Consider the following 27,937-nt stretch of genomic DNA (forward strand, 5'->3'; position numbering starts at 1 on the left):
TAAATAAGCAAAGGCTGTATAATGGAATCTGTAGAATCTGCTGGCATGCCAAGGTCCACATTCAGCAGCAGTTCTGTCACCATTTGCAAAATACTGAATCTGACAGGTAGAAACCAGTGCTGAATTTGGGATGTCAGCTAAGAAAAAGGGGGCTCTATTCTGATTCTCTCTCCCTGAGGCGTCTGTTATGAGGTTAAGACAGCACCATTGGCCATCTACAGGTAATTAACATTCCAGTATGAGATAATTAACATTCCAGTTCCACCACGCCCTTATTCTGCAGAAAGCAATGTGGGGAGCTGTAATGAGCTCTGGCTTCTGAAGGGAGTCTCCGTGTGAAGAGGGGAGCAGCGTTCAGGCCAGCGGCACAAGGTGGGACGGGAATGCCCAGCTGGGTGCTGCCAGCTCGGCTCTGCTGAATCCACCTGGCTGGTAACCGCTTTTATTTCCCAAAATGCAGGTTTCTGGTTTCCAAAGCCAGAGACCCAGTGCTGCCTGTAAGAGATCTGTTCCAGTATGACAGAATCACAGAATCATTGAGGTTGGAAGGGACCTCTGGAGATCATCCAGTCCCACCCCCCAGCCAAAGCAGGGTCACTGAGAACAGGTGACACAGGAACGCATCCAGCTGGGTTTGCAATGTCTCCACCGACAGAGACCCCGAGACAGCTGGGGGTCTCCCCAGCTCCTCCCTGGGCAGCTGTCCCAGTGCTCTGCCACCCTCAACATGAAGTTCTTCCTCATGTTGAGGTTAAAGTTCTTGTGTTCCAGTTTAAGGCCTTATCCCGTCACTGGGCACCAGTGAAAAAGAGTTTTCTTCTCTTCAGACCAGACAGGCCCAGCTCCCACAGCCTGCCCTCATAAGAGATGCTCCAGACCCCTCATCAACCTTGGACGCTCTCCAGCACTCCTGGTCTTTGTTGTACTGAGGAGCAGCTGGACACACTGATAAGGCTCAGGGCTTATAATTAAATATGACGGACTCGGCAGTGCCAGGTTAATGTACAAGTCTTTTCCACCCTGAAGGATTGATCACGGCATCAGGCGATTAAACCAGGCAGGGCTGGCGGGGATCCCCTGCCGACTCCTACACGGTGACCCGCCCGGGGTGGAAACCGGTTTGGGAGCGGCGGGGCAGGGCCGGCCCCTGAGCCCGGGCTGAGGCGGGCGCAGCTCCGCGGGCACCGCGGCTGTGGGCGAGGGGCCGGGCCGGGCCGTGAGGGTCTGTGAGGGCCGGGGGGCTCCGCGCAGCCCCGCGCTCCCCGTTCGCGCAGGAATCTTGCCCCGCACCGCGCTCCGTCCGGGGCGGGGCGGAGCGGGCGGGCTCGCCGGTGAGGGGCACGCGGCCGCCCCGCCATGTCGGTCCGCCGCGCCCTGGCGCTCGCCGCCTGCGGGCTGGCGGGCGGCTCCGTCCTGCTCTCCGCCGTCGTCGTGGGCAAGCAGCCGGCCCGCGGCGGTGGCGACAGCGAGCCGCGCCCGGGGGGCTCCGCCGTGCCCTCCTCCGCGCCGCCCGGCTTGCTGCTGCTGCCGCCCACCGCCTCCTGCCCGCCGGCCGCCGGCTGGATCGAGAGACCCGCGGGCAGCGGCAGCTACTGGGACAGCAACTGGGACAGGTGGGCTGCGGTGCGGGGCCCCTCCCCGCCCGGGGGGGTCGCGGCTGTGCTGAGGGGCCGGGGGGATCGGGGAGCTGCCCTGAGCCCTCCGGGGAGCCCCGCGGGGCTCGGGGCGGGCAGGGCCCCCGCGGTCGGGAGGCCCCGGCTCCCCGCGGGAGCAGCCCCGGCTCGTTTCCCGGGGAAATCCCGTGTGGTGACCTGCTCAGAGCAGAATCCAGCTGAAGCTGGTGAGCACCCGTGGAGCGCTGGAGGGGTGTGCCAGCGCTGGGTTTTGTTCAGGCAGCTCGGAGAGTGACCCTGTGCAGATCCCTTTATTGTGATGCTTTCCTCCAGCGACACTGCCAAGCCTCAGGCTCGTGATAAATGTAAGCACGGAGCAGAAGCGTGCCTTTTTGTTTATGTTCGGCCGTGCCCGGGTGTTGCTGTGTGTCTGCACCAGGGTTTTCAGCCGGCAGCAGCTCCCGGTGCGTGCCCGGCGCTCTCGGGGCTGGGCGGGCTCGGGCCCCGCTGCCCCTGGAGCTGCCCGGGCTTCAGGCCTTGTGGAGGCGGCCTGGCTTTGAACCCAGCTCGATCGTGTTCTCCACCGTCCAAACACATTCACACAAGGGCTGACTACATTTTTTCTGAATCTTTAATTAGACCGTGCAGATATCTGCGTGGAGCTTTGGCTCATTTGGCTTCAGTCTGTTAGAATTATCTCCCAGGGGAGACTTATGTCAGGCTCCAGTTTAATCATGTTAAATCCAAACCTAAGCACTAGCAGATTTTTAGTGTATAATACAGCATTTTGATTTTTGAGAGGCTACAGGATCAAATGGTCATGTAAATAGGGCTATGTACACCCCCGTGATAAAAATAATACCTTCATTAAATAAGGTTACAGCTGGTTACACAATTATACTGAGGGAGGTACTAAAGCTGTTTGTTTAACTGCAGCTCCAGGCCTTCCTGGTTCTGCTAAATGGTTGATTTTCTTCAAGGATTCTACAGTACTTTTAGACTCAAGTAATTTTTTTTAATCCAATCCAGGAAGTAGAGATTGTGCTTTAGCTTACAGAGCTGTCACCACTACCTGAGCAAACATGGCCAGATAATGCTTCCTGGCAGGTCAGGATAGCCAACCATCATTCCTCAGTGTGCAAACAGTGGCAATGGAATATATTATTTACCCCAGATCCATTTGTTTTCTGCTGCTTGTGGTCTGCCAGTTGTGGCTTAGGTTGTGCCTGCTTGAAATCTTGATTTTGATTTTTGGATTATTGGCAGAAGCAGTTAATGTGCAAAGTCGTTAAATGGTTTATAAATACACAGAATATCTGACCACTGTTTATAAATACACACCATATCTGTCCACCATCTGGAATGTCTAGAAAGTCAAGTCTCCAGCAGATAACTAGATACTACAATATTCTTAACAACCAATGGCTTTTCAAGTTGAAACAAACAAATGCAAATATCAAACTTGTCATTGGTATGACAGCCTGTCACAGTTGGAATGTTGGTCTCTGCCACTTGCCCAGGAATTGTGCAGCTCAGTTCTTGGAGAAGGTAGATCTAGTTTCATTCATGTGGAATAATTAATGGCAGACATCAGATGAGTTATTCCCCTTGCTGCTTTACTAACGTGCTTGAATTGATTTTAAAGATTTTTTTGTTTTCCTATTGTATCTTGCCAGCAGTATAGTTTCCAGTGGATCAAAAGTATCCTGTAAAGTAGCAATAGAACTTCTTGTTACTGGCCTGTTGTTTAATTTTTAATGCCTTTCTGAGGAATTAACAGCTTGAGGAATGTTTAGAGCCTCATTGTCTATTGGAAATCATGTGTTCAGTAAAGCAGAGTGGAGGCAGGAGGGCTTTGCACAGCCAGTCTTTCCCTGAGAAACAGGTGTGGGAAGCAGCAATTTTCTGTGAACAAATTACTTTGTTCCAGACCAAATAAAAATTATTTTCCATTAAAAAAAACTATCATAAAATAAGCAAGTTTAATACTGGAAGAAGTGAGGTGTGGTATGAATAACATACGCTCTGAGGTGGAGTGACATAGAAAAGGATTTGCATCAATGGGGTGGAGGATCAGTGCAGAGAGGGGCCCAGACTAACGTGGGAAGGTTTGGGCAGGGTTGGTGCTGGAGGTGGGAGATGTGCATCACTAAACCTGTGATAGCAGAGAGGGGAGAAGCCGTGTCCTCAGCAGGAACCAGGGCAGCTGTCTGGGTGATGTGCAGAGCAGGGTGCTCCTGTGCACTGTGACAAATGGAACAGAGATTAAAGTGGCAGGAGGGAAGAGAGTGCTGAAAAGATGAAAGGATAAATAAAACACTCCAGGCTGAAAAATAAAAAGTTTTACTGGAGAGAACTGATGTGACCTAGTTTAAAGCACAAAATAATTCTCAATGTGCACTGCAGAAGGTTGGAGTCTTTCTAGGATATTGTTGGAGGGATGATTTTTTAGTCATTTGGTGTAAATGGGATTGATAAAGTGCAAATTTTGTAGGTGTTAACACAGGGCCTTTTAGATACAAAACGTTTTCTTTCTTTAATGGTCAGCCAACACCTTTTCCTCTTTTCCTGGGTATCCTTCCTGGTTAGCTTTTCTTGTCAAAAACCCTACTCTTGCACCCTACAACTTTTTCTGTTGCACATTGCTTTTTTTCCCCTAAGAATTAATTCAGGTGGCTGGCACTGTGTGGCAAATTTACTTATGTCAAGTTACACCTTTTAACCATGACATTAACTTTTTTTTCATGCAGGCATTTATTTTTACTTTTCATACAAAGCTTTGAATCAGTTTCATGATACAAGTGGCTAAACTGTCAGTTTTAGTTCTTTAGCTGTGTCTGGAATATCAAGACTATATATCTGTAAAATTCCCCTGCCTGTCAGTCTCCCCTCTCTAACAATGACTCTTTAAATGTGTTTGTTTAGACGTGAACCACTGGCTCTGATCAACCTCAAGAAGAAAAATGAAGAAACCGGGGAAGAGGAGCTTGCCTCTCGCTTGGATCACTGCAAAGCCAAAGCCACCAGGCACATCTTCCTGATCCGGCATTCCCAGTACCATTTGGATGGCCGGGCTGACAAGGACAGAACTCTGACCCCACTGGGTAGGTGTCACCAGCAGCATCGTGCTTTGCACTTGGAGGAAATTATTTTTTACCTGATGAGTACAGGTCAGGAACTCAGCACTGGGTCTTGCTGCCAAACCTTAATCTGCTTCCTGTATTCTTTTGTGGCAGTAAGATGTCATGAATAAGTGTGTTTTCTGCAGTTTTGATCCAAACATTAAGATGTGGTTTAGAGAGTTCTAAATACGCTCGTTTGTGAAGAAACTTGTCAAAGGGAACTCCAAATTATCTTAAGGTTGCTTTAGCAAACTTTCATGGCAGCTGATGTAATTCCTAAGGGCTGTGGCTTTTAAACTTCATTGAGATGGATTTTTCTTGTGTTTCTCTTAATTTAATCTGCTGATTTATTAAAAAGAAAATGCCTCTGACTTTCAGCTGGAGTGTTTATAATTAAATACATTGCACTTTTGCTGCTGTCACTGTTTCTGGGAGTATACTGCTAATCACTTACATGAAATGAGGATAACCTTTGTGTTAATCTTAACTCATTGATCCTCTGACTAGGTCTCAGATGCTAATTAGTGTTACTTTTAATAATGTACTTGACAAGCAGTGAACACTTCCTTGATTATATATTTGCCAACACTGTTTTCAGAGGGGGAAGAATTATTACTGTGGACTTTTTTCCCACCCACATCTCAATTACTGGTGTGCAAACAGGAGTGAAATGCTAATTGCAGGCCTCAAGGGCTATCTTAAACTGGTAACAAAGCGTAATGTTAATCCTGTCTCATCCTGTGCCTTAAGTAAGTGACTTAACCTGTCTGTTGTCTTTTCACCTGCCTGCCTGAAAGGTGGGCTGAACCTTCCTGAGGCTGCCCAGGCGCTGTGAACTGTGCCAAGCTGGTGTTGCCTTTATGAACAACAACACACTGTCAGGCCTGAGGGGGATTGTTGCTTCCTGGGGATGGGGCTAGCAGGGATATTGAGTACTTCAGTGAAAGTTGCTGAGTAAGTTTTGGTTTTTGTTATTTTTTTCTGCTTGAAAGAAATAATTTTTTTCCTGCTGATGCAAGTATGGCTTGAAGTTGTCCAACCAGTAAGCTTGGCCTGAGTAGTGGCTCTGATGAGAGTTTTCCAGTTGCTTTTTGAAAGAAAAAAGTCCAGCATTGATGTAGACTTTTTATGTCTGCTGGACAACTCTCTTGGTAGTTTGTGTGAGGTTCTAATTGCAGTGTCACCAATTTCTGTAATGAATGTGCTTTTTAAGGTCGAGAGCAGGCTGAACTGACTGGACGCAGGCTGGCAAGTTTGGGAATAAAATTTGATCAGATTATCCACTCCTCCATGACTAGAGCAACTGAAACAACTGAAATTATAAGCAAACATCTCCCAGGTAAGAGACTTCCCTTAATTTTTAATTGTCTTCTGATCCTTAAAACTGCTTCCAGTAGAATTCTAAGCTTGTCCTTAAGGATGAGATGTTATTTAGCCATTTCCCAGCCCTGTGTGAATGTCTGTATTTATAAAGAAACCTACAGCCGTAATTCTGCTTGGTTCCAGTTTATCTTTAAAAGTACAAATACACTTTTTCAAAGTGTAACGGGCCATTCTGTTCAGTTGGAATAATTTGTCTTGCTGATGGCAAAACAGTTTTCATGGAGAGGTTCACATCCCTTGACAGAAGTGTGTTGACTAAAATGGACTTTAGGTTGGAGAGTAAGCCTTCCTCAAAGAAAGACTGTGAAAATGTATTGAATGTAGAGTTGTGGGGCTGTTTGTAATGGGACACGAACAACTTGTTTCTGAATGTGTATGTAATATTTCAGGAGTCAAAAAAATCAGTACTGATCTGCTGAGAGAGGGAGCACCTATAGAACCAGACCCACCAGTCTCCCACTGGAAACCAGAAGCTGTGGTAAGTTTTTCTTTTAAGGTTTTTTTTTTATTTATGGTTTTGGGATTTTCTCCCTATACTCTGTATGGACAGTAGCAATAACTTGCAGTGTCTGAGCTGGTGTTTGCTATCACAGCCCTTAGATAATTGCATTCTTTCCTCCTCCTCAGTAAGTGCAGAACAGTTAAAATAACCTGCAGTCCTTGAGCATTAGTTGAGGCCCAGTGTGCACCCAGGAGCTCTTAGGAGATGAGGGCCCCGGGCGTGCAGGCAGTGCTGCTCTGAGCTGTGTGTAACTGTGCCCTCGTGCCCTCAGCAGTATTACGAAGATGGAGCTCGGATTGAGGCTGCCTTTCGGAACTTCATTCATAGAGCTGATGCCAAGCAGGAGGAGGACAGCTACGAGATCTTCGTGTGCCACGCCAACGTCATCCGCTACATCGTCTGCAGGTACGGGCACACTGCCCTGCCCCCGGGGCTGCCCCAGGGGGGCTCGCTCAGACAGGGCTGCCTTGAGGGAGGAGAGCTGTTCATTTCACTTCTTTGAAGTGGCTGGAGATCAGTGCCTGCATTGTGAGCAGCTGCTGCTGCAACTTTATCAAGGTACATTTGATAATTAGAAGACTTTCATTCTAATTCTAAAGCAAAAGTGGCTAAGTCAGTGAAATTTAAACTTTTTTTGTACATCTGGACAGTTACTTTAATTACTATATGCTTCTGCTTCCATAAACCTGAGGGTAGTGCCTGTTGGAAAAGATTACAAATAGATCCATTACTGGATGCATCTCTTTGAGGTGACATGAATTTGAGCTTACATAATTAAAAACTGATTCCGTTTTGGGAATTCTTTACTGATGGATATTTTTTGAGTTATGTTGAAGTTGCATTAGTGTGTTTTTGCAGTACCATCCAGTATTGGATAAGAATGGATCTTTCCGATAACATCAGGGTTGTTCATAAAGGAGAAAACAGTTCTGGATCTTTGCCTGTCTCTGTGTTCAGTCAGCTGAATCTATTTTATTCCTCTTCCCCATCAGCAAAGCACTGTCTGTAAGATAATTTGTCGTGAGCAGGACAGATGTGATTAAACTTTAATCTGATCAATACCTACAACAGTTTCAGTTAGCTTTATTTAGCTGAGCTAGGTAAATGCTGGCCTGTCTGCTCTGTGGGTTGCTTTAGAGCTTTTCAAAATTGCTATACTTGAAATTATTGATCAGGTAAGCAGGCTGTTCTTTCCTGTGCTAAAAAATACCATGTTGTGCCTGCCAGGGCTTTATTTGAAATACTTACATACCTTTTCTCTTTGCTGTTGCCTTCCTCTTCATTTTAATGTCTCTTCTATGTCTTCAATTCCAGGCAATCTGATAGTGCAATTGAACACAATCCATGTAACATTTCCTTTAAATCTAGTTTGGCTGTAGCTGGTATTTAATTTTTTGGGCTTTCTACAAGACTGTCATAAGTGCCAAAACCAAGTTATTCCTCAGTATCAGAGGCAAAAGCTGTTTAAGGCAACATGGTATTTTTCCCAGCTGTTCAATACAATTGATGGAGCTCCTGAGGCTGTTGAGTTAGGAAATTCAGAATGGCTGCAGACCAGCTGTGATGCCGTGTTTCTGTGGAAGGCACAAGGTGCTTGTCCTTGTTCTTCCTGGGGAATGATGTAGCTGATGGAAAGTAGTTGCAGTGAATTTCTCACCTAGTGCAGGCCACTGGAGGGAATCCTGTGTGCCTGCCTTTGCTGTGGGGGTGTGGCTGAAATGGGAGTGTGACAGCCACTGTTTGCCACATCCGGTCCTCTCTGCTCGGGCAGCCCTTGGGTGCTGAGCCAGCTCTCCTGTCCCAGCTGCACAGGGGTTGTGGTGCTGCAGCCTGGCTGGGCTGTGATGGGGCTGCTCAGAGCACTCCTGGCAGCCTCACTGTGCAGGAGCTGCTGCCTTCTGTCCACTTGAACTAATCCTGTCAGCAGTAATCACACCCATCTGCTGGACTCTGCTTAACCAAGGGCACTCTTGGCCCTGGTCCAGTTACCAAAGCTGTGGTTTTACAGCATTTCCACAAGAAAAGGCTTTTTTCCAAGGCTGACTGGGGGCATTGGTGTGCAAGCTGCACAATGCCCAGCAATTTTGAGCTTCCCCCTCCTTCTCCTCCTTATCTGGGACAGAAGGTGATGCCGTGAGGGCTTGTTAATCCAACAGTTCATTAATTAATGCATGTGTTTTTGTCACCAGAGCACTGCAGTTCCCCCCAGAAGGTTGGCTGCGACTGTCTCTCAACAACGGCAGCATCACCCACCTGGTGATACGTCCCAACGGCAGAGTGGCCCTTCGAACACTGGGTGACACAGGTTTCATGCCTCCAGACAAAATCACACGCACCTGAGTGAGCCACATGGATGAATGCCTGTCCAGGAGCTGCCTCTTGTCTCTTTGCACTAGCACATTCTGCTACAGTACCACTAGATTTTTATTATGTTGGGGTGTGATGCTGTCTTCAAATGTCCTTTAGCCCCGTTCCTCCTTCATATTCATGTCTGCCTTTCAGTCCAGAAAAGAAGAAACCTGTGTAAGCCTGAACACGTCCAGTCCTTAAGTATTTCCCAAAACTCAAAGCTGAGCTGTGGAATACAGGTTGAATGTCTGCTCAGCAGTTGCAAGAGCACTGACTTTTCCCTCACCCTGCTGTGAATGTCTCTAACCAAAGCTTGCTCCTGTGGGTATTTTTCTTGTGCAGGAAAGCGATTGGTGTGGGAACAGCCTTGTATCACACTGCAGCTAAAACAAAAGGTGTGCCAGCTTCTTCCAGCTCCTGCAGAAGTGACAAACAGGGAATTCTGCTGTCCAAAGGACAAAGGGATAAAGCTTCAGTTTTTGTAAGCTGTTGAGTGTGTATGTTGATGTTGTCATTGTTCCCCTCTGCCCCCAAAAAGCCCATGTAAACTGTGCCTGGAGGTTATGAGCATAAAGGAAAGAGGGTAAAAACCATTTGCCTCAGAGCTGTGGTGCTAGAACTAACTGCTGCTTATATTAAGTGTTCCACGATCCTCAGGATGTCCTTTAAGATGTTCTTAAGAATATTTTTCTGTCTTGTAAAGCCTTTAACCAAAACATGGTCTGGAGAAGGCTGTAGGGATGAGACTGTAGCAGTAAGATGGGAAGAAAGGAAAGCAGCAATCTTCTCAAAATGCTTTCAGTTCCTGACATATTTTTGAGTGCTCTTTCCCATTGATTTATATTTGTTGATACCTTACTTTCAGAGCAGAGCAATACCAGCACTGGGTTCAGGGTAGTGATGCTGCAGGTCAGAGGTGCTGCAGCCCTGCTGTTGCCAGAATGGAGAGCAGGTGGCCATGGGGCAGCTTGTCTAGGGTGAGTGTGTAGGACAGGCATTGGGCAGAATGCTTCAAGGGCTCCCTTCAGACAGCTCTGATGCTGCTGGGCTTGTGGGAGGGCTCAGAAGCATTCTGAAGCTTGCTGGCTACCCTGAGCCAATGTAGAAACTTGGCTCAGTTTATAGTAGGACAGCAGACATAACTAACCTGTTTGACAGATTCTCTGATCAATAAGGATGTTGATGAGATGCTGAACTTACTCCTGTCAGAGCTGTATGAAGCATAATCAGGGCACACAGCTATGGAGAAGAGGATTTAAGGGATTGATACTGAACTGCTGCTACATCAGGATAAGTTCAAGGAACAGGGACTGGTAGGGAACAAACTGATTATTGTGTAGTGTAAGGTGTGGGGGGCAAGAGGAAACCATCATGACGTATCTCTCATTGATGCAATGAGAATAATTTATCAGTTTTTGTCTATTAACTTTTTAAAAGTTTTGAATAAAATACTTGGTCTGTCTTTCTTTCCTGTCTCTTAAGCTGAATGGCTGCATGAGCAGCTGTAGCAAGTGTGGCTGGAGCTCTGCAGGACCTGGTGTGTCCCACACTGCTCAGGGCTCTTTCACAGCCACCTGAAATGTAAACTGGAGGTGGGAGCCAGAGTAGTTAATTGTCATCAGCCACAGAGCTGAGGGGAACTGCTGTAGCCTAAACACAGCCATTTGCAGGACTGTGTCACCACCACGAGGAACAGGAGCACCAGCACCTGTGAGATGAAAATTCTGTGATTTTTAGTGTTGTGTGTGTGCACATGGACCCTCACACACATCCCCTGTGTCAGTGAAGGAGCTCTTGGTGGTCATCCAGAGGACACAACACCTCTTTGCACAGGTACAGAAATTAACAGTAGTTTTGGTGACACTCAAGGTGGGGGTGGAAAGTGTGAAATTTAAAATTATGTCTTTTTACCACAGTCTGAGTTCTTGTCTCTTCAACCCTGTGTTAAGTCTTGGTGGTGTGGTCCATTGTCACTGTCACTGCAGCTATTGTACAGCAAGGCCTGGACAAGCCACTGGGTTGCCCTGTCATGCCCAGCTCCTTCTCCCCACATCCCATATTGAACACAGGGTGACACTTTCAGCTATTCATTTGATTTTAATAGAAAGTGGGATACTTCTGTATTTTTAACATTACACTTTGCTAATTAAAAAACAACCAACAAAAACACAGCTATTTTGCACCTTTAAAAGTGAACTTTTGGCCAAGAAAACACAATTCAAGCACTATCACTCTGATTTAAAGTGTCTCCACAGGCTCAGTGTTGAAGGGCTTTCTTCACAAAATCACAAATGATCAAATTGCTATTTCTGTCATAGCTGAAGTAACACATTGTTAGAAAAATGACCTCTTAAGTGAAGTGCAGCTGGACTAATGCACATTAACACAGTTAAAAAAATACTCTCCTGACTGAACCAAAACAACATTACAAAGTGAAAGGCAAGGGTGTGGTGGGTGTGTGGGTGGGTGTGGGCGGTGTCTGGCTACATGTACATACCAGTAACATTTAAATATTAAAAAAATAAAGCAAAGCATAATAAAAGTAAAAAGGACAATGAACAAAAATGTTAGTCAGTCTCCTGGCTCAGTAACAAACTCTTAGCAAAAGGGCAACGGTGCTGTGCCACAGCTCTGAAGGAGCAGAGTGGAGAACAGCAGCTGCACCCACAGCAACTTACCCCAGCAGTTTGGCTCTAACATGGTATTAGGCAATCAGCTGATCCATTTCTCCAGAATGATAAAGACATAACTTACATTAAATTATTGAAAAACCCTACCACCCAGCAAAAAACCCAATCTCAAACCTTTTGGAGTAAAACTGTATGTATGTGGGATCTAAAAATATTTTGAGACCATGGAGCCTGCTACATAAAAATAGAAAATTAAAAAACAATAACCCTTATGAAAAAAGTCAGTTAATACACTTAGTAACAGGTTAGGTTTTTGGTTCTGGGTTTTTTTTTAAACATGTTTCCTAAAGTATGACACCCCCCAGGCCCCTGGTACTTGTCTGGAACATGAATGAAAGGCATTTATGAAAAGTAGCTCTTCCTAATGTCCAGCTCCATGGAACTATGTTTGATTTTAACAAAAGAGCAAAATAAGCCTTTTTGGTTTTTTTTTAAAGAATAATTTCTAAAAGGAGTCTCTCCCCCCGTGGAGAGCTATCGCACCAAATAATCCAACTTAGAGACATTAAAAGACATCCTGTTCAGAAAGCCCAGAGAAAAACTGTATTTTATCTGCCCATAGTAAGTGGATGCCACTTTTTTTTAAAAACTTCCAAAAGAACAAAAAATTTAATTAAAAAAATATATTACAAAAGGCACTACTGAGCTTGCAAAAAGCATTAAGTGCAGTGTTTAGGTTTGTACCAGTCACGAAGCTGTGAGGGTGCAGTTTGTGTAGAACAGTCACTGCCTGGGGCAGCCCGGCTCGGGATGGCCCGAGGGGTGGGAGGGACCCTCGGGCCGGGCCCTCCTGCCTCCCACCGGGCTGGCTCAGCTCGGAGCCCTCCTCCTCCTGCCCTGCCAGGTGGCTCCGAGCTCTCCCTGACTGTGTGGCACCAGCCCAGCCCAATCCATCCCTTCTCGCCAGCACAGTCCTGCAGAACTTCATTTTCTGATCAGATTTAGCTTCTAACAGTAGATAGGTCTTTTTTTTATTTTTTTTTTTTAACCTAGAGAGCTGTTTCTGGAAGCCTTTCATGCAACATTACAAGCACTAGGCTTGACATGGAAAACTCTCTGGAGTTTTGAAAAGCTTTCTTATTCTCAGCATCACGCTGTCACAACAAGTCATTCTTACAGAAGGCTGCAGAATAAAATTATTGACTGCTGTAACAAAAACTCATTACCACATCAACACTAGAGACACAGTAAAAGCTCAGATTTCATAAAAATATTTTGTCCTTAGTCCTCTCTCTTTACAGCTGGGAAATAGCCACCTCCTGGGCCACTGGCTACCATGCTAATATATTACAAACCAGACCATTAAGATAAGGTATCTTGCTGGTAAATTTGCTGAGATTATTGCTGATGTGCTTTTGTGTAATAACTATTCAAATTTCCTAGTGTTAATAGCTTCTCTGGGGAAAAAATAACCAGCTAATTTTTAAGGTTTTCTTTTCCTTAAATCTTCCCACAACCACTAAAAGAATCCCAACAGTTTCTACAGTGCCCTGTTTCTAAAGCACTCAGGAGGTCTCAGTGTCTGTAACTGCCTCAGAGCAAGCAGAGACTCGAGGGTCTCTGTGCAAATCTGTGCACACACACATGGACAGACAGGTGAGGGTGGGTGTGGGTATCAACTGCCCAGCCCAGCTGGCTGGAAACACTCTCTGCTTCTGCACAGGGCTTCACATCCCTGCTCCACACTGCAAAGCTGTCCTTGCATTCCCAGGCACGTTTTAGGCTTTTCCCCCTGCAAGCAGGAGAGCGTTTCACTTTCTGCCATCAATCTCCTCTCCCACATTCTCCTTGCTGATGATGCATTTCCTAAACTAGCCAAGGTCAAGAAAGGCAGTTGAGGGCTGTGTGTTCATTACAATGAGGTTAAGTAGTGATAGCAATTGCCACCATTGCTAAGGACAGTTCAGCCCACTGTGGTACTGGCAACAAGGGTTAATTCAGCTACTGGACAACTGCACTGTCACAAACTTCTTGCTTATCACCAGTAACAATCTACCTCGTATGTGGCATTAAGACATAAATTCCATTGTTTAAACATACAGTTGTCCTCAATTGAGGAAAAATAAATAGCTGAGTACAAACCTCATGTCACCTTAGTAACATTGTAGTTTTTCCTCCACTAACAATGAGAACAGAAGGGAAGTCCCAGGATGAGGAGCTGCACTCTAGTGGGCAGGAGGCTCCGCGAAGTAGCGCAGGACGCAGGCGGGGCTGTAGCGCCCGGGGCTGCGGGGCTCGGCAGGGAAGGAGGCGGCGCTCTGCTTCCCCGGACTGCCCGCCGTGGGGCTGCTCCTTCCCGAGCTCGGATACACCGGAGCGTTTGCAAAGCCAGCAGCCATGGACTGGGACTGGAATCTTGCCTTCAACGCCGGACTGGGCCAACTGAAAGAAACCAGAAGTCATTGCACACGTTTTAGAGGAAACTGCAATAATGAGAGCAGCCAACTGAGAATCTATCTCAGAAGCAATGCACCAGCTGAGAAAAATCCTGTCTGGTAAGAGACAGGTCTGGGAGAAGAGAAGGCACAGGAAGAGCACGAAATATTCTATATAGATGTGTTGCCCAGATCAGTAAGATATAATTTCTTTCAAAATGGCCACAACGACACACACTATCCTTCACATGAACAATTCTTTTGGACTGGGGTAATAAACGGTAAAAATAAAGACACTAATAATAAATTCACCTTAATATCTCTCAGCACAATCTAAGTACCACAAGGCAACAAACACAACATTCCTGCACTGCATCAGCAACAGGGATGAATTACAAACCAACAGCACAACTATCACTGAGTCCACTGAAGGATCCAAGTACCAAATCAGCAAAGTGAGACACTGGCCAAGTGGAAATCAGTCAGGTCTGATTTGTCTGTGGGGACATGCTCAAGTTACCTGGAACAGCAGTAGAATGGAAAGAACATGACTGCAGCACCAGGAAACTCCTTAGCAACAGACATCAGTAAAAAAAGGCTTTGTGATTAGCTTCAGAACAGAGATTAATTCGGCTGAATTTAAAATACGGGTTTGGGGGCAACAAGGCCTGAAATTCTGCTATTGAAGCTGACCTGCTAAAAATGCACTTCAGCTCCTGTGACTGAGTTTGCAGCAATACCTTTGCCTGTCAGATGAGGAGTAGGATTGCACTGCGTGTTTCCATTTGTAAATCATTGGGAATTTCTGGGGATCAATCTCTGCTCCTTCTATAGCTGCTAAGACATCAACATCCAGCTTCGAGGGCTGCTCCCTAGAATGGAAACAGAACTAGATGAAAAGAGAACTATGTTATTTATTCAGGCAATGAAACGCCCCAATTCCAAAACACTTAGTTTTATATCAGCAAAGAGATTGTCTGTGCAAGTAAGAGTTAAAAAAGGCAATTCTTACCCAAGAAGGAATAACTTTAAATTGTCATTTGTGGGTGAAGTCTTTAAAACAAACTTCTGGGAAGGAAGTTCTTGACGTTGTTGTGGCTCCTTAGTCTGAATTCCAGATTCTCTGGACACTCTTTCCTTTTCTAATGGTATTTTGTGGTCTGTCCTTAACCTGGCCTCTCCATGTTTTCCTGTAACACTTGGCTCAGAAGAACTTGCCAGTGACACTGCAGAGCAGGTCTTGTCCAGAATTCCCTCATTCTCAGTTTTTGCAGTAATTTTATGAGATACTCCTGCAACCTCTTGTTCTTGGAATGACAGGCCTTCAAATTCTGACATCAAATTGGAAACAGGTGACATGAGGCATTCTGACCCACCACGCAGCTGCTTTCTGTCACTGATGATCCTTTTACTGGACACAGGACTGCAAAAGCCATTTTTGCTGGCAGCAGCCCCCTTCTCATAGTGCCGAGGGTGAGCTGAGGTCTCTATGATGCTTCCTGCACACTCCATGGACAGGATATCACACTCAGCATTTCCAATGGCATCAATGCTGGGCTCCTTGGACACCAGAGAGGGGCTGATATTTCGGGCTGCATTTTGTCTGTTTTTGATTTCTTCTAAGCTCATGTCATCATCATCCTCATCCAAAAATGCTCCAACAGAAATGGAATTGCAGGACTTTTTGCTTTTGCCTGTAAACAATTTTAACAAGAGCAATACGTAAGAAGACTTCAATGAGTCAGAACGTCAAGTATATAAGGCTAGGAAAAAATACACTATCTTTATGCCTTACTCTATTTCCTGAAGACCTCTCTGACTTTATGTAACAGCATGAACTAACCTGAGTAAAGCCACAAAAGCAAAACACACATGGCAAGCAGTGGTCTATGGTATAAGAACTTTCCTGGGTTTAGCTGCTTGTGTCTTTTCACACTCAGAGTGTAAATAATTATTCTTTTATTTGTAAAATGGTATTTATTCCATATCTGTGGATTAAAAAATTCTATACTCTAAGATGAATGCCCAAATGTTCTGAATGAAAACATACTGAAGATGGAGGTTTTCTTACAGGGATTTCCTTTGGGGCTACACTCAAACAAACTACTTCACATGAAAGATAAAGACTGTACTGCTACATTCACAGCTGGCTCTTTTTTTGATGCTGTACTCAGACTCTCTGGATAACAGATGAATAACAGCAACCACAGCAGGTGAATACTGCTTCCCCTGGGCACCAAGCTTTTTCTGTCCCTCTTCTCCCCAGGTACAACCCATTGTTTGCAGCATTTGCCCTTTTCTTACCAGAGGGATGTGGAGTTTTATATCTATTGCAGGTTTCATTTTCCCCTGTTTCTGGCTGAGCCTTTTCGCTCATTTCACGATGACTCAGGTACTCTTCTAATTTTCTCAGCCCCTCCTGGGAAGACAGATCAACAAAACAGCCCAGAAATTCCCAGTATTCAACCCACGGGAACCCCAGTTCATGAGCTAACTCCCTGCAATAAATAAAATAAAACGAATCATTTGTGAAGACATAAATATTAGTTTGACAACAACTTTTCTGATCACATTTTAACAGCTACAAACAGGAGCACAAACGAGCAATCAGGCAACATAATCCCACCACAACCAACAGCCTGCAAAAGCACAGACACATCCTTAGCAATCATAGTATCACCTCATTTGTTCTAGAGCATTTTTCACATTTCATCTACTATTTTTACAGTTGGCAGCATAAACATTGCTATCTTTAAGCTGACTGTATCCAGACATCAGACAGAGAAGAATCCCCACTGATACTGCATGCACCAGCTTTTTCTATTTGGGAATCACAGAGGGAGGAGGAAGTGAGGGATCATTTTAAAGAATGAAATGCAGTCAGCTTTTAACAAAGTATTTTTTCCCATATGTTGCTGATAGAAGGTATTTTAGCTGCAAGGACACACCACACACACACAGCTTTTATAAAACAGCAAATTTCTATTAGGATCTTTTAATTCTGTTCCCTTTTAACAATCCCTCACTTTCACAGAATAAACAGGCTATGCATAATTTTAGATGTGACAAATGAGGCAAGTAAATGTCTGTGAAAAGCACTCCATACATACCATCAATAACAGCTAAAATACCTCTATTGTCAAGCTAAGAAAGCCAGGTCTCACATTTTAACTATCTTATTTACACAAATATACAATAAAAATCCAACTGCAAAATATTTCATTAAATATTTCTGCAGTAGTTTTTGCCCCAAGGTATTGTGCAGTGAGTAATAACTGTACTCTCAGCACAGTCTTTTGCTTATACATGCTCTATTATTAATTTTATGTATTGACAGTCTTTCAGATACCTTCCAACTCTTTCAACACCTCTCTCCAGATCAGATTTCCTGACATTGTGAAAGAAGCCAGCTCTCTCTCGAGGTGGAGTCTTCCACAGCCTGCGAAATTCTTCAGCCTTTAAAAAACAGAAACAAATTCAAAAACTACCCCTCACAGTATGAACTAACTCAGTGCTGGCTACACATCCACCTGCAGGCCTGGAAGATGTTCAGCTGTTTGCTGTCCACAGTGCTATGAAGGATCTCACACTGGAGCTAAAGTTACTCCTTTCACTACTGGTGGTTACTGTGATCTCTTAACTGCTCAAAGAGAAGGACCATAATGTACAATCATCTGAAAATCAACCGCACAGACACCACATCTGCCTGGTTTTAATGCGTGTGCAGCAGGAAACAGAAGTGTCTTGTGATTTTGGCATCTCGTCCTCCTTAATTATAAATGTTTCCTGGTCGTTGTTTTCTAGGATACAAAGGGGATATTTTTTAATGTACAGACTTGCTACAATTATTAGAATAAATTCTTGCTGTCTATTTTGAAGTTGGAATGTCTCGGGAAATTTTTTACAAAATCCTGCCCTTCACTTATGTGACAAAGATCACAACGATGACTAAGAATTACATTCAGACATTAAAATACATGTCAGCAATCAAAATTATGAACTGTTTACACCCTAGATAATATTTTTGGAGTATAAATGATATTTAAATTTCTGTCAGTTGAACAGAAAATTGATCAAGAACATTTAGGAGAAAAAGCATTAAGCATTTTGGTAGAACTCAGTCTTAAAGAATGCAATCATCAGTCCTCCACTGCATTTATTCACTGTTTCTAAAGCTGTCATATTTGCAGCATGTTCATATTAAATAAATGAGTCAAATAAACACCTGTAAGTTTGGAATATATTTAACAGATATCTAAGTATTCCTTCTGAAAACCGAAGATTTTGCTTTTCCACTATATAAACCATACATTTCCAAAACCATCCCAACACCTACTACTTGGTTGTCAGTTTTTCCATCTAGGAAAATATATTTACGTTAATTCAACAAGCAGAGGTTAACATCCAGTGGCAACTTCTAGAAATGAGATAAAGATACAGTCAAGGTTTTAAAAATTGATTCATAATTGCTTTGAAAGGCTTTGCTTCAGGTTAGAAAGTTACAGCAATAATCTAAAAGAAATGAAAGGTTTGTCAAACGTGCTCTTTGAGTAGATTTCAAGAGGAAAAAGAAAATGTTTGACTCAATTTCTACTCTTCTTATTTACACCACATTTCTGTTTTCAGCAATAAAAAAATATTTACAAGCTTCTGTGCTTCTCCATGGAGGAAGATCCATCTCCTCAGCAAAGAGAGAGCCACAACCTGTACCAGGAGCAAGCTACATCACACCAGGAACCCTGCGGGGATCTTCTTTATTCACAAAAAGGAATTTATTCACATAGGCACTGGAGTCACAGGGAGTTCTCTGCTCACCTTTGAGGGGCTCATGGGGCCTGCAAAAGCCCTGATGGACAGCACTGGGTCTTTGGGGCTGCCAGGGTATTTGGGCCAAGCTCTCTGGGGGCCATCGTCCGTCTGGTCTGGCGACCACGGTGCCCCAATGACCGGAGCTGAGGAATTGTCTTCTGCCCTCAGGAGTGGGACATAATAGTGACCTAAAATAAATCACACAAAGCTTTCTCATTCAGTTTATGTTACATCAGCCTGCTGCTTCTTCCTGCACTGCCAATGCACCCGTACACTGACCCATCTGACTTTACTTCGTTTGTAAAACTACTTGTAATTCAGACTCGCTGCTTCAGTGGTTACAGATCACATTTTAGTGCAGGTTCCCTTCTCTTTCAAACACCTGCAATAATCCATAGAGCCCTTCCCTCAGGGTCTTTAACAAATTTCACAACCTCCTTCTGCAAATGCCTAAACACACACATCACAAAACAGAGAAAGTTCTTTGTCAAGGAAATTATAAAATGACAGGACTCCCCAGCATGACAGATACACCTCTTGCCCTGCAAAAGGTTTTTAAATTCTTTAGTTCAATCTTTTAGACTGAACACCGCTCCAGGCTGAAGGAAGCAGGGCCTTGCAAACATTACAGAGCCATGAGGGCAACCTTGTGACCCATACATTAAGAGTTCTGACTGTCATTTAAAAGACAAAAAGTTCTCTGTCCCTGCTCAATGTTACAATTTCCCTTTGGTTTTCAGAGCACTGTACAGCAGCATCATTTATGAGCTCAAATGCTACAGAAAGCAAACAGAAGACATCCAAGAGCCAAAACACATGCCTGACATAGTACAAAACTCTGCATACAGACCTTTCAAGTACTCTCTTATCTTTTCTTTCAATTCGGCAGATTTGTTCTTGCTTCTTTCACAAACTACCTGTTAATATAATTGTACTTGTTAGGGCAGCAAATAACCTCACTGCACACTGCAGTGTGTGCTCTTCCTGAGCAATCATATTATTGGCCCCTACCCATCTCACCCAGTACTTTTAATTCATAGTAGACCAACTAAAATACATCCAACTCCATAAATTCTAAAACTTTTCCAAAAACACAATCAACATAAAATATTTTTAATCTTATACAGAATTTACTCTTTAATTATGACCCTTACAAGTCTTCCATCTATGGTAGTCAGTAATGTCTGAATATGAAAAATGCTGATCAGGATAACATTTCTGGGTTTGCTGTGGACATGGAGAGACTTACTTCTGCTGGAGTTTGATCATATTTGTTTTTTGGATTTTTTACAATGGCTGGGTGTGAGGTAAGCACGTTAACCACATCCACATTCCCAAACTTGCAAGCAAAATGCAATGGAGTATCAAACCACTGTGGGAAAAAAGGAAAAATTCACAGGCACTTAGAAAGATTATAAAGTCAATACCACACACTTAATTTTGAGACTAAGGAAAGTAAATACATGTCATGACTAATTGTATCAGCTCTTAACAAATCTGTTCCCACCATAGCTCAGAATAATGATTACCAAAACCCACAGACCTCATGGTCAGCTCCCCTTCTGTTCTCTTTCAGTCTCCCTTACACATCCTTAACCCTTTCCAGTTATAATAACAGTAACAATAACAATAATAATAACAACAACAACAATAATAATAACAGCAACAATAAAGACAGGTAAGCCCCCAAATCTTACCATTTTATCTGGAGTGTTCAGGTAAAGGTCAACAATGTATTGGATGCGTTTCTTTAACATGACATCGTTATCATCAGGGTACATCAGCCGCATAAATTCTGGATTTTCCAGAGTGTCCAGCAATAACTGGCAGATAGCAGGCTGATTCTCCTTGGCAGCAACATGCATGACATTGTACCTACACCCTTCCTGGAAAAAACCCCAATATCAGAATGAACCTCAATTTAAGCAGCTTTCTTACACCCAGAGATGTAACTGATTTTTACACCCATATTACTCTTATAATTAATGAAATTATTCTTGCATTCAGTTAGTGCCTTTATTCAAGGAAAGGATGTGGGAAAAAAGGTACATTAAGATATTACACAATAAAGGGAGTTAGGAAGTTCAGTTTAGATAAAGATCAGGAAAATGGGTATAGACATAAAAAATTCTGCTGCTTTGCTATATTACATTAAAAAATTCAACAACTTCACAAAGCTGGCCTGATACAAGTTGAAGTAAGATTGTCAGTGTTTGCTAAATGGCACCTTATACATGATTTTGGAATTTAACAGAGGTGCTTAGGTAAGCAATGCTATAGGAACACCTAATTACAGCCTAGGCCCTACCCTGGTCCTTAAATTCAGTCTGTTTTAAAGAAGATTGCAATTACTTGGAGGAAACCAGAGAATAAGAAGACAAGCCTATTCTTGCACTACTGAACACAACTATTCCTCCCCTGAAGAACTGCACACTCAGATTTTAGCTCTGCTGGAGCAAAGGGAGCTCTTGGGGTGACTTACAGAGAAGTGCCCCAGCTGCTGCCAACGAACAGAGAAACGCTGCCCTGGGTGGAACAAGGTGTCTTGAAGGAGGAGCAGCAAACATCTCTCCTTCCCCTTCTGCTTTCAGCCCCCAAAAGCTCCATCACTAAACCAGAACCTGATTCTCCTGTTTTGTTGCTGGTTTTTCACCTGTACAATCGTTGGGTTGTCGCCTGAGCCGATCAGGTAACGAGGGTTACTCCAAATAAGGTCTGAAAATGTTGCTGTGTCTCCTTTCTCCACAGCCTTCCGAAGCTTAGCTGTGAGATCTTGAGTCCGTGGGCTTTTGTAGCTGTTGGCTCTCTCCTTATTTGCAGTGTCGCTCTCAGGAGAGCACAAACCATCTATCAAAACACAGATCACTCCTTTCTAGATACATTCTTTCCAGTGATCACCGCTTGTACACCAGGCCATGAAAATTATGCTTTTAATCTAAACCATGTATTAATTTGGCATCTTTAATATACAGGAGTAAGGAAACTGAACTCAACAACATGGCATTTAAATACAGTAGTAGTTAGTAATAGGGAGAGGAAAATGATGAATCAACTTGTAAAACTGTTTCAGACATTAACAGGGACTGGCAAACTTTGTAATTACCAGCCTGCTCCCATCCAAATTTAAAAGCAAAATTCAGCAAGAAACAACCATTTTCTGATTATTAAAACTGCTTCTTCAGTTCTGTAACTCCTAAATCACTTTAATTTAGCAATTGGAAACACTGTGAAATATGATCAGTGCTTACCATTTTATTTCTGAACTCACAAATTGACTTAGGAATTGAGTACAGTTTTAATATACTGTGCAATTTTATCAGCGTCTTACGAAACCTGAAAATCCTGAAGTCCATCAGTAAAACTGAATCCTAACAAATATGACCATGGAATGCTAAGCAAAGTATCCTTGCAGACCATTTCCCGCATTTCACCTTTAGAAAAGTAGCAATGGTACTCTACATTTAAAACATTTTCCACATTTTCAACATTTCTACACTTTTATAAAATAAAAGTTATTTTAAACTTCAATTTATTCAGTGCTTCACCTTTGAATTTTTTCTGTTATTAGTGTATTGGTAAAGCAGTTGTTGCCTCTCTTACAAAAAAAAAAAAAATCAATGCTGTCTATTGCATCTACTGTACCGAGAAGAAGTTCCCCACTTACCTCTGTTAAATGATCCCATTTTCACTGGAGACAAACATAAAGAGGACTTGCCTGGAGATGGGAAATAATCACAGATTCCTTTAGCAAATTTCTCAGCATCCTCTCTGTTTGTAAAAGCTTTAAAACGGGAACCCTTAATCATCTTAACAGCCTGGAGAGCTTCCTTCCTATCTTCATACACATGTATCCTCTCTGCAACAAAGAGCCACCAAAGTTATGTTGTTTCAATAATCTCACATTTCAATTCCTAGACAGATTACAGAATTCTTAAGACTCTCATTCCAGCTTTGGTCTCAGATAATTTCTCTTCCAAACATGACATAAAGGTCAAAAATCCTTTTAAATCTTGTCTCTTGGAAACTGAGTAGAAGCCTCCCACACACTCCAGGTAATGCCAGGTGATCCCTGCACAGGGCTCAGCCATTCCCATCCATCAACACCCTTTTAATGGATGGGCCACCTTCAACAAAGCATTTCACTTCCAGATGGAAAAGCAAACTCAGAGCTTAGTCACCCTCCATTACTTTTGATCCTGCCTTGTTCAGAAAGTCCAACTTTGTAACTGATCCACAACTTTAATATCTCTAGAGAGAATCTTAAAAAATAAACAAATCCTTCTTCTCCTTAAAATGATATTGTTCAAATAAGGATATCTTAATGTACCTTTTCTTAGTAAGAATTCTTACTACTGTCTCAGAGGAAATGATCCTCTGCTCCTGTCAAGAGCAGAAAGGAAGATGTGAAAACTTTTAGAAGAGATCATTTAAGCTTCAACTGATGACAATATAAATAGCTTTTTGATTGTTTATTTACAGGATTATTTTTTATTCTTGAGAGGGATTAAAGGCACAGGATGGGTCCAAGAGTAGCAATAAGAAATCATTTTCTTCATCTGAGCTACACAGAGTAGAGGATCCTCTTATGTAGGAACTGTAATGGCAAACACCTGGGATGTCTTGAACTGCTGTTTCTTTGCCTCGGAATAAACACTATTTATAGGAACAAAGAAACACTTCAAACAATGCTTATAACACTAATGCAGTGGTGCTCAGAACACCTGTTACATAAAAGAATTCTACTCAGACATGACTAAAATGCCTATCACTGGAAAGAAGGGAAGTGAGTATTTACCATTCCTGGCCAGTATGTCGTCATACACTGGGCAAACACCATAGAATAGTGGAGGATCTCTGGATGGTGTCTGAGCAGTGATTTGTGAGTCAGCACCACAGGCTGGAGCTGAACAGCTCATGTGTGTCACAGCATCTTCTTCTGGAGGGTTCAGACCCACAGAGTAGCCAAAGTCCACCTCCTCAGAAGCACCTCCATGGCCGTTGTGATTCACTGGGACATTTCCAGCAGCCTCCTCTGCCACAGCAGACCCTTCCTCCTCCAATGCTCCTTGCTGCTCCAACAGTGCCTGAGCCAATTTTTTTTCAAAAATAAACCTTGTAGTTGCAGTAATGGGCCCACATTTCAGTCCTGCTCTCACAATCTCTTCTCTAAGCTCATCGTGGCTGAGCTTCTTTAATCGGGATAATATTGTATCCATTGTTATTCCACCTACAGGAAGGGCAAAAAAGGAGAAAAACTGTAAAAACCAAAACTTTTCTTCTGCTACTTAAATAGGGTATTAAAGCCAAGGACAAAAAGGCCTCTTAGCAATTTCTAGGGATTCTGAAGAGATCCTTGCAGTGCAGAGAAGACAAAATATTTTTTCAATTCAATGTTTTTAAGCTACCAGACCCATAGCAAGTTTATTTCCTCTTCTCTCTACTACTTAAAAGAATATTTACAGCTTACATTTTGTCCTTGGCAGTCCTTTTTCAATTTCTTCTAGAGTGAAAATTCAATCTAGAGCATTTACTCATTAAAATTTATGACAGGCTGAGAAATATTTGATTCCTGACAAGAAGGCACAATCTATTTGTGCAATGCAATACAAGGACACGAGCACCAGCCAGCCCCAAGACAAGGGGCTGCACCTCCAGCTAAAGGCACAGAACTATTTCTAGTATTTCCTTGGGACTTTCTGGCTGACAGAAGTCATGGGGACAAGCACAATGCAGCAACCAGGGCAGGCTCTCTCTGGCTGTGATGCAAGGCTGGAAATATGTACACAGCATGTTGTTTCCCAGGCCTGTTTTGAGAGCAAACGGCCAGAAGACAAAAACAACTGATTTTCTCCTTCTCCAACAAAAAACAGAAGCTGGGAGAGCTTCTCCATTTCCAAAGGAACATCCTTCTCTCTGCTATGATACAATTCCCAGGCTCACATCCCTCCATGTAATCCACACTGGTCAGCAAGCACATACTGAAACCAAGCTGATGCCAACACAAATTCCTTGCTCTGAAAAACACAGCTGAAAAATACAGGATTTGGGCAGCTCAAAAATGCAAGAAGCTTTCACATGATTTCATCAGGCAGTGCAGCCATGTACCTGCAGGCAGGCTGTGACTCCCCTGGCACTCTGCTCAGGAAGGGAAGCTGCAGACAGGAATGATTCAGCTGTGCTATTCCCCCAGCTTCCCTTCACTCCTGCCCTGCACTGCCCCCTCCTCCACTGCTGAGCCACTTCATGGGGCTTGTACTGCTTTGGACAGGGTGTATGGCTGGTTTAATACTTTATTTTCAATTTTAGGTTTCATCCTCAGTTAGTGAAACTTAAGACTACTTTTCATATGTTTAAAAACCCCAAATGCACACAGTAAGTTTTTATAGCTTTCAGCAGCCATCAATAGAGCCCCACATTAAGTTTCACTGCAATCTGAGTGAGAACAAACACATTCCTAGTATTAGGAAACACTATGAAAATGTACTTAATGGCAAACTTCAACAGTCCTTCAATTATTACAAGTAAACAGTCATGTGAGTTTGAGGGACGTTTCCTTTGGGAGCTGTCTCTTTTTTATTAACATCTTACTTTGAATGTCTGTGGTTAGAGAACAACATACCCTCAGTCTGAACATTTCACAAGTATTAACAATGGGAAATGAGAACATTTCCAATTAAAGAACCCCAGCAAACAGCAGCAGAGCCACAGCTGATGCTGCTGAGCCACTTCCCCAAAGTATTGTAGCTCCCCTGTGACTCCTGAGCCTCCAAGCAACCTCACTGCTTCGATTATCTGACTTGCCCACAAGACTACAACAACAGATATGAAAGATCCTCTTACTTGTTTTCAATTCTTAATCCTCTATTTCTTAAATAAAATTTGATACCAGTATGTTTTGATCAAGGGATGTGCCTCTAAGGTCAATTAAAATATCCAAACTTGCTATCATAAGGATTTGCCTTTTGAGACTGCATAACTGTAAAATCACAAGAAAGATGGAAACTCAGGGGTGAGAAAGTTCACTGGAAAAACAGCTCAATGGAAACATTTTGAGCAGTCAACGTAATGCCTTAAAGAATTAGCTGAGAAATGCTCCTATTTTTAGGGTTCAGAATTAGCACAATCATTCTCCAGAAGAGCAGACCTGTACCTATGTATAATTCATGTATGGAGAGTAGACAGGAACACGCAAAAATCCTCCCTGCCTTGTGGTTAACCAAAAAAAATGCTGTGAGGGAGTGATTTTCTCTGCTTCCTCATGTTTTGACAGAACCTGGTACCTAAATCTTAGTGCTCAAAATTTTGTCTGTTTTTTAAAAAAATTATTTATTTTGTGTGTCTATTACAATTCTGGCACAACTGAATTAAATGAGATGGCAAAGCAGACCAGCAGTGAAGAATCCGGTTGAAGATCTGCTGTTAGCATGAAGAGTTTTCTACAGGGCATTTGGTGTGGAAATAGGGAAAACATTGTTGGAGTGACAACACAGAACTCTCACAAAATCCATCTGTGTTCTGACAATAAAATTTCAGCTAACTTCAAAGAGCATTATTAGGTTTTAATTTCGTTACCTGTCCAAAACAAAACGTGAGACTTGAAAACCCAAGAAATAGCAACTGCTTGTTCTGAGACAATCCTTTGACCGTTTGTTATGTGCAGGTGCAAAATGAGATTATTTGAACCGTAAAATGTATTATATAACTACAAATGATCCAGAGCACAGCCAGCACTGAGGATGATACCTCTTCTAGTTCAGCATGTAAGGCCTTGCGAGTTACCTTTGCAAATATGAATAACAACAACATGCTTTAACAAAAACATGTTCAACGGTTCTGCCAAATCAATCAAAACCTGGAAGAATGGGCAAGAATTGTATTTGCCTTTATCTCAGTGGGTCAGAATGAAACAGCAGAATCTGCTTCCAAAAAAACATAAAGGCTGAACGACTGACTTCTCTAAGGATGGCAGTATTATTTTACTGTACTACTCTCATTAAATCTTTCCATAAATGAACAATATAAGAAAAGCACTCTTTTTGGCTGTGTTTTCTTTTCGTTCCGAGAGAAATGGAGAGTCCCATCCTGTCTTGGGCTGTATTCAGCTGAGAGGATTTGCATATGTTAGAGCAACCGTGGCTCCGCGATGGGGTGATTTGTCTGTACCGCCTGTGGGCAAATGAGCCACCGGTTATGAACTACGTGGCTGAAAGGGAACTGCTGAACAAACTTGAAATAAGCCACGGGAAAAGAAAAAAAGGAAGGAAAAAGGGACAGCTTTTCAGGGAGGAGAAACGCACACCTATGCCTAGACCCGGCCCGGGCAGGGCGCGGGAGGGGATGCGGGAGCGGGGCCGGGGCGGGCGGAGCCGCCTCTGCCGCCGAGGCCCGGCCGTGACAAAGCGCGAAGGGGAACGGGGCGGCGGGGCCGGGCGCGCAGGGAGCCGGGCAGGGCCGCGCGGCCTCCCCGGGCGGTGCCCGGCCCCGCTCCCGGCCCTCCGCGGGGCGAGGGCAGCACCATCCCCGGCCTCCCCCGAGTCTCTCACCTGGGCGGCTCCCGCTGCAGCGCTGGCTCCCCGCGGCGAGCGGCGCCGGGGCCGAGTGGGGAGCCGGGGACGCGATGGGGGTCGGGGAGGAGATGGCGGCCGCCACCGCCCGGCGGCCGCCCGGCCTCCTGTCCCGCAGCCGCAGCAGCCAGCCCACGGCGCCGATGACGGCGCAGGCGGCCAGGAGCTCCCAGCACGGCCATCGGCCCCAGCCGGCTCCCCACAGCGAATCCCAGCCCCCGGCGGCCCCGACCCACCGCTCCATGCCCGGCCCGCGGCCCGCCCGCCGCACGCCGGCCGTGCCCGCACGCCCTCAGGGACGGTACCTCCGCGGCCTCGCGGCTTCCACCTCCTCCGCCCCGCGCCCGCCCCCCGACAGACGCGGCGGCGGCTCCGCCCGGCGCTGACGGGGCTCCGCCGCCTCCCTGGGCCTCACCGTGACCGCGGCGCCGCTCGGCCGCCGCTGCCGGGCGGGGAAGGCCGGCGGAGGCCGAGGGGAGCGCGGCGGCGCTGCGGCTGCGGCGGAACACGCGGCGGAGCTCCGCGCTGCA

The 27,937-nt window shown here is 44.3% G+C and overlaps 2 protein-coding genes across 7 annotated transcripts; one reads left to right on the forward strand and one right to left on the reverse strand.

The window, feature by feature from the left end:
• The first annotated feature begins 1,294 nt into the window (after positions 1 to 1,294).
• PGAM5 (PGAM family member 5, mitochondrial serine/threonine protein phosphatase) lies at positions 1,295 to 10,435 on the forward strand. 2 transcript variants are annotated; one of them, XM_064393037.1, is made up of 6 exons: positions 1,295 to 1,613; positions 4,539 to 4,717; positions 5,949 to 6,074; positions 6,508 to 6,596; positions 6,892 to 7,025; positions 8,810 to 10,435. In XM_064393037.1, exons 1-6 carry the CDS (start codon positions 1,357 to 1,359, stop codon positions 8,958 to 8,960), a joined length of 936 nt encoding a protein of 311 aa, XP_064249107.1. In that variant the 5' UTR covers positions 1,295 to 1,356; the 3' UTR covers positions 8,961 to 10,435. The 2 variants fall into 2 exon arrangements, with proteins under 2 accessions (XP_064249107.1, XP_064249108.1); XM_064393038.1 differs by having other exon boundaries at positions 6,895 to 7,025.
• Positions 8,991 to 27,928, reverse strand: ANKLE2 (ankyrin repeat and LEM domain containing 2). Of its 5 annotated transcripts, none has more exons than XM_064393027.1 (13): positions 27,823 to 27,928; positions 23,639 to 24,070; positions 22,508 to 22,699; positions 21,497 to 21,690; positions 20,541 to 20,729; positions 20,093 to 20,215; positions 19,694 to 19,760; positions 18,850 to 19,031; positions 17,384 to 17,490; positions 16,339 to 16,532; positions 15,047 to 15,728; positions 14,775 to 14,906; positions 8,991 to 14,041 (listed from the first exon to the last, which is right to left on the reverse strand). In XM_064393027.1, the coding sequence occupies exons 2-13, from the start codon at positions 24,057 to 24,059 to the stop codon at positions 13,825 to 13,827; spliced, it is 2,700 nt and encodes an 899-aa protein (XP_064249097.1). In that variant the 5' UTR covers positions 24,060 to 24,070; positions 27,823 to 27,928; the 3' UTR covers positions 8,991 to 13,824. The 5 variants fall into 5 exon arrangements, with proteins under 5 accessions (XP_064249097.1, XP_064249096.1, XP_064249094.1 ...); XM_064393026.1 differs by having other exon boundaries at positions 27,713 to 27,849; XM_064393024.1 differs by lacking the exon at positions 27,823 to 27,928 and adding an exon at positions 27,387 to 27,706 and having other exon boundaries at positions 22,559 to 22,699.
• Positions 27,929 to 27,937: the final 9 nt, after the last annotated feature.

This window comes from Passer domesticus, chromosome 17 (assembly GCF_036417665.1).
Source record: "Passer domesticus isolate bPasDom1 chromosome 17, bPasDom1.hap1, whole genome shotgun sequence".
Lineage (NCBI taxonomy): Eukaryota > Metazoa > Chordata > Aves > Passeriformes > Passeridae > Passer > Passer domesticus.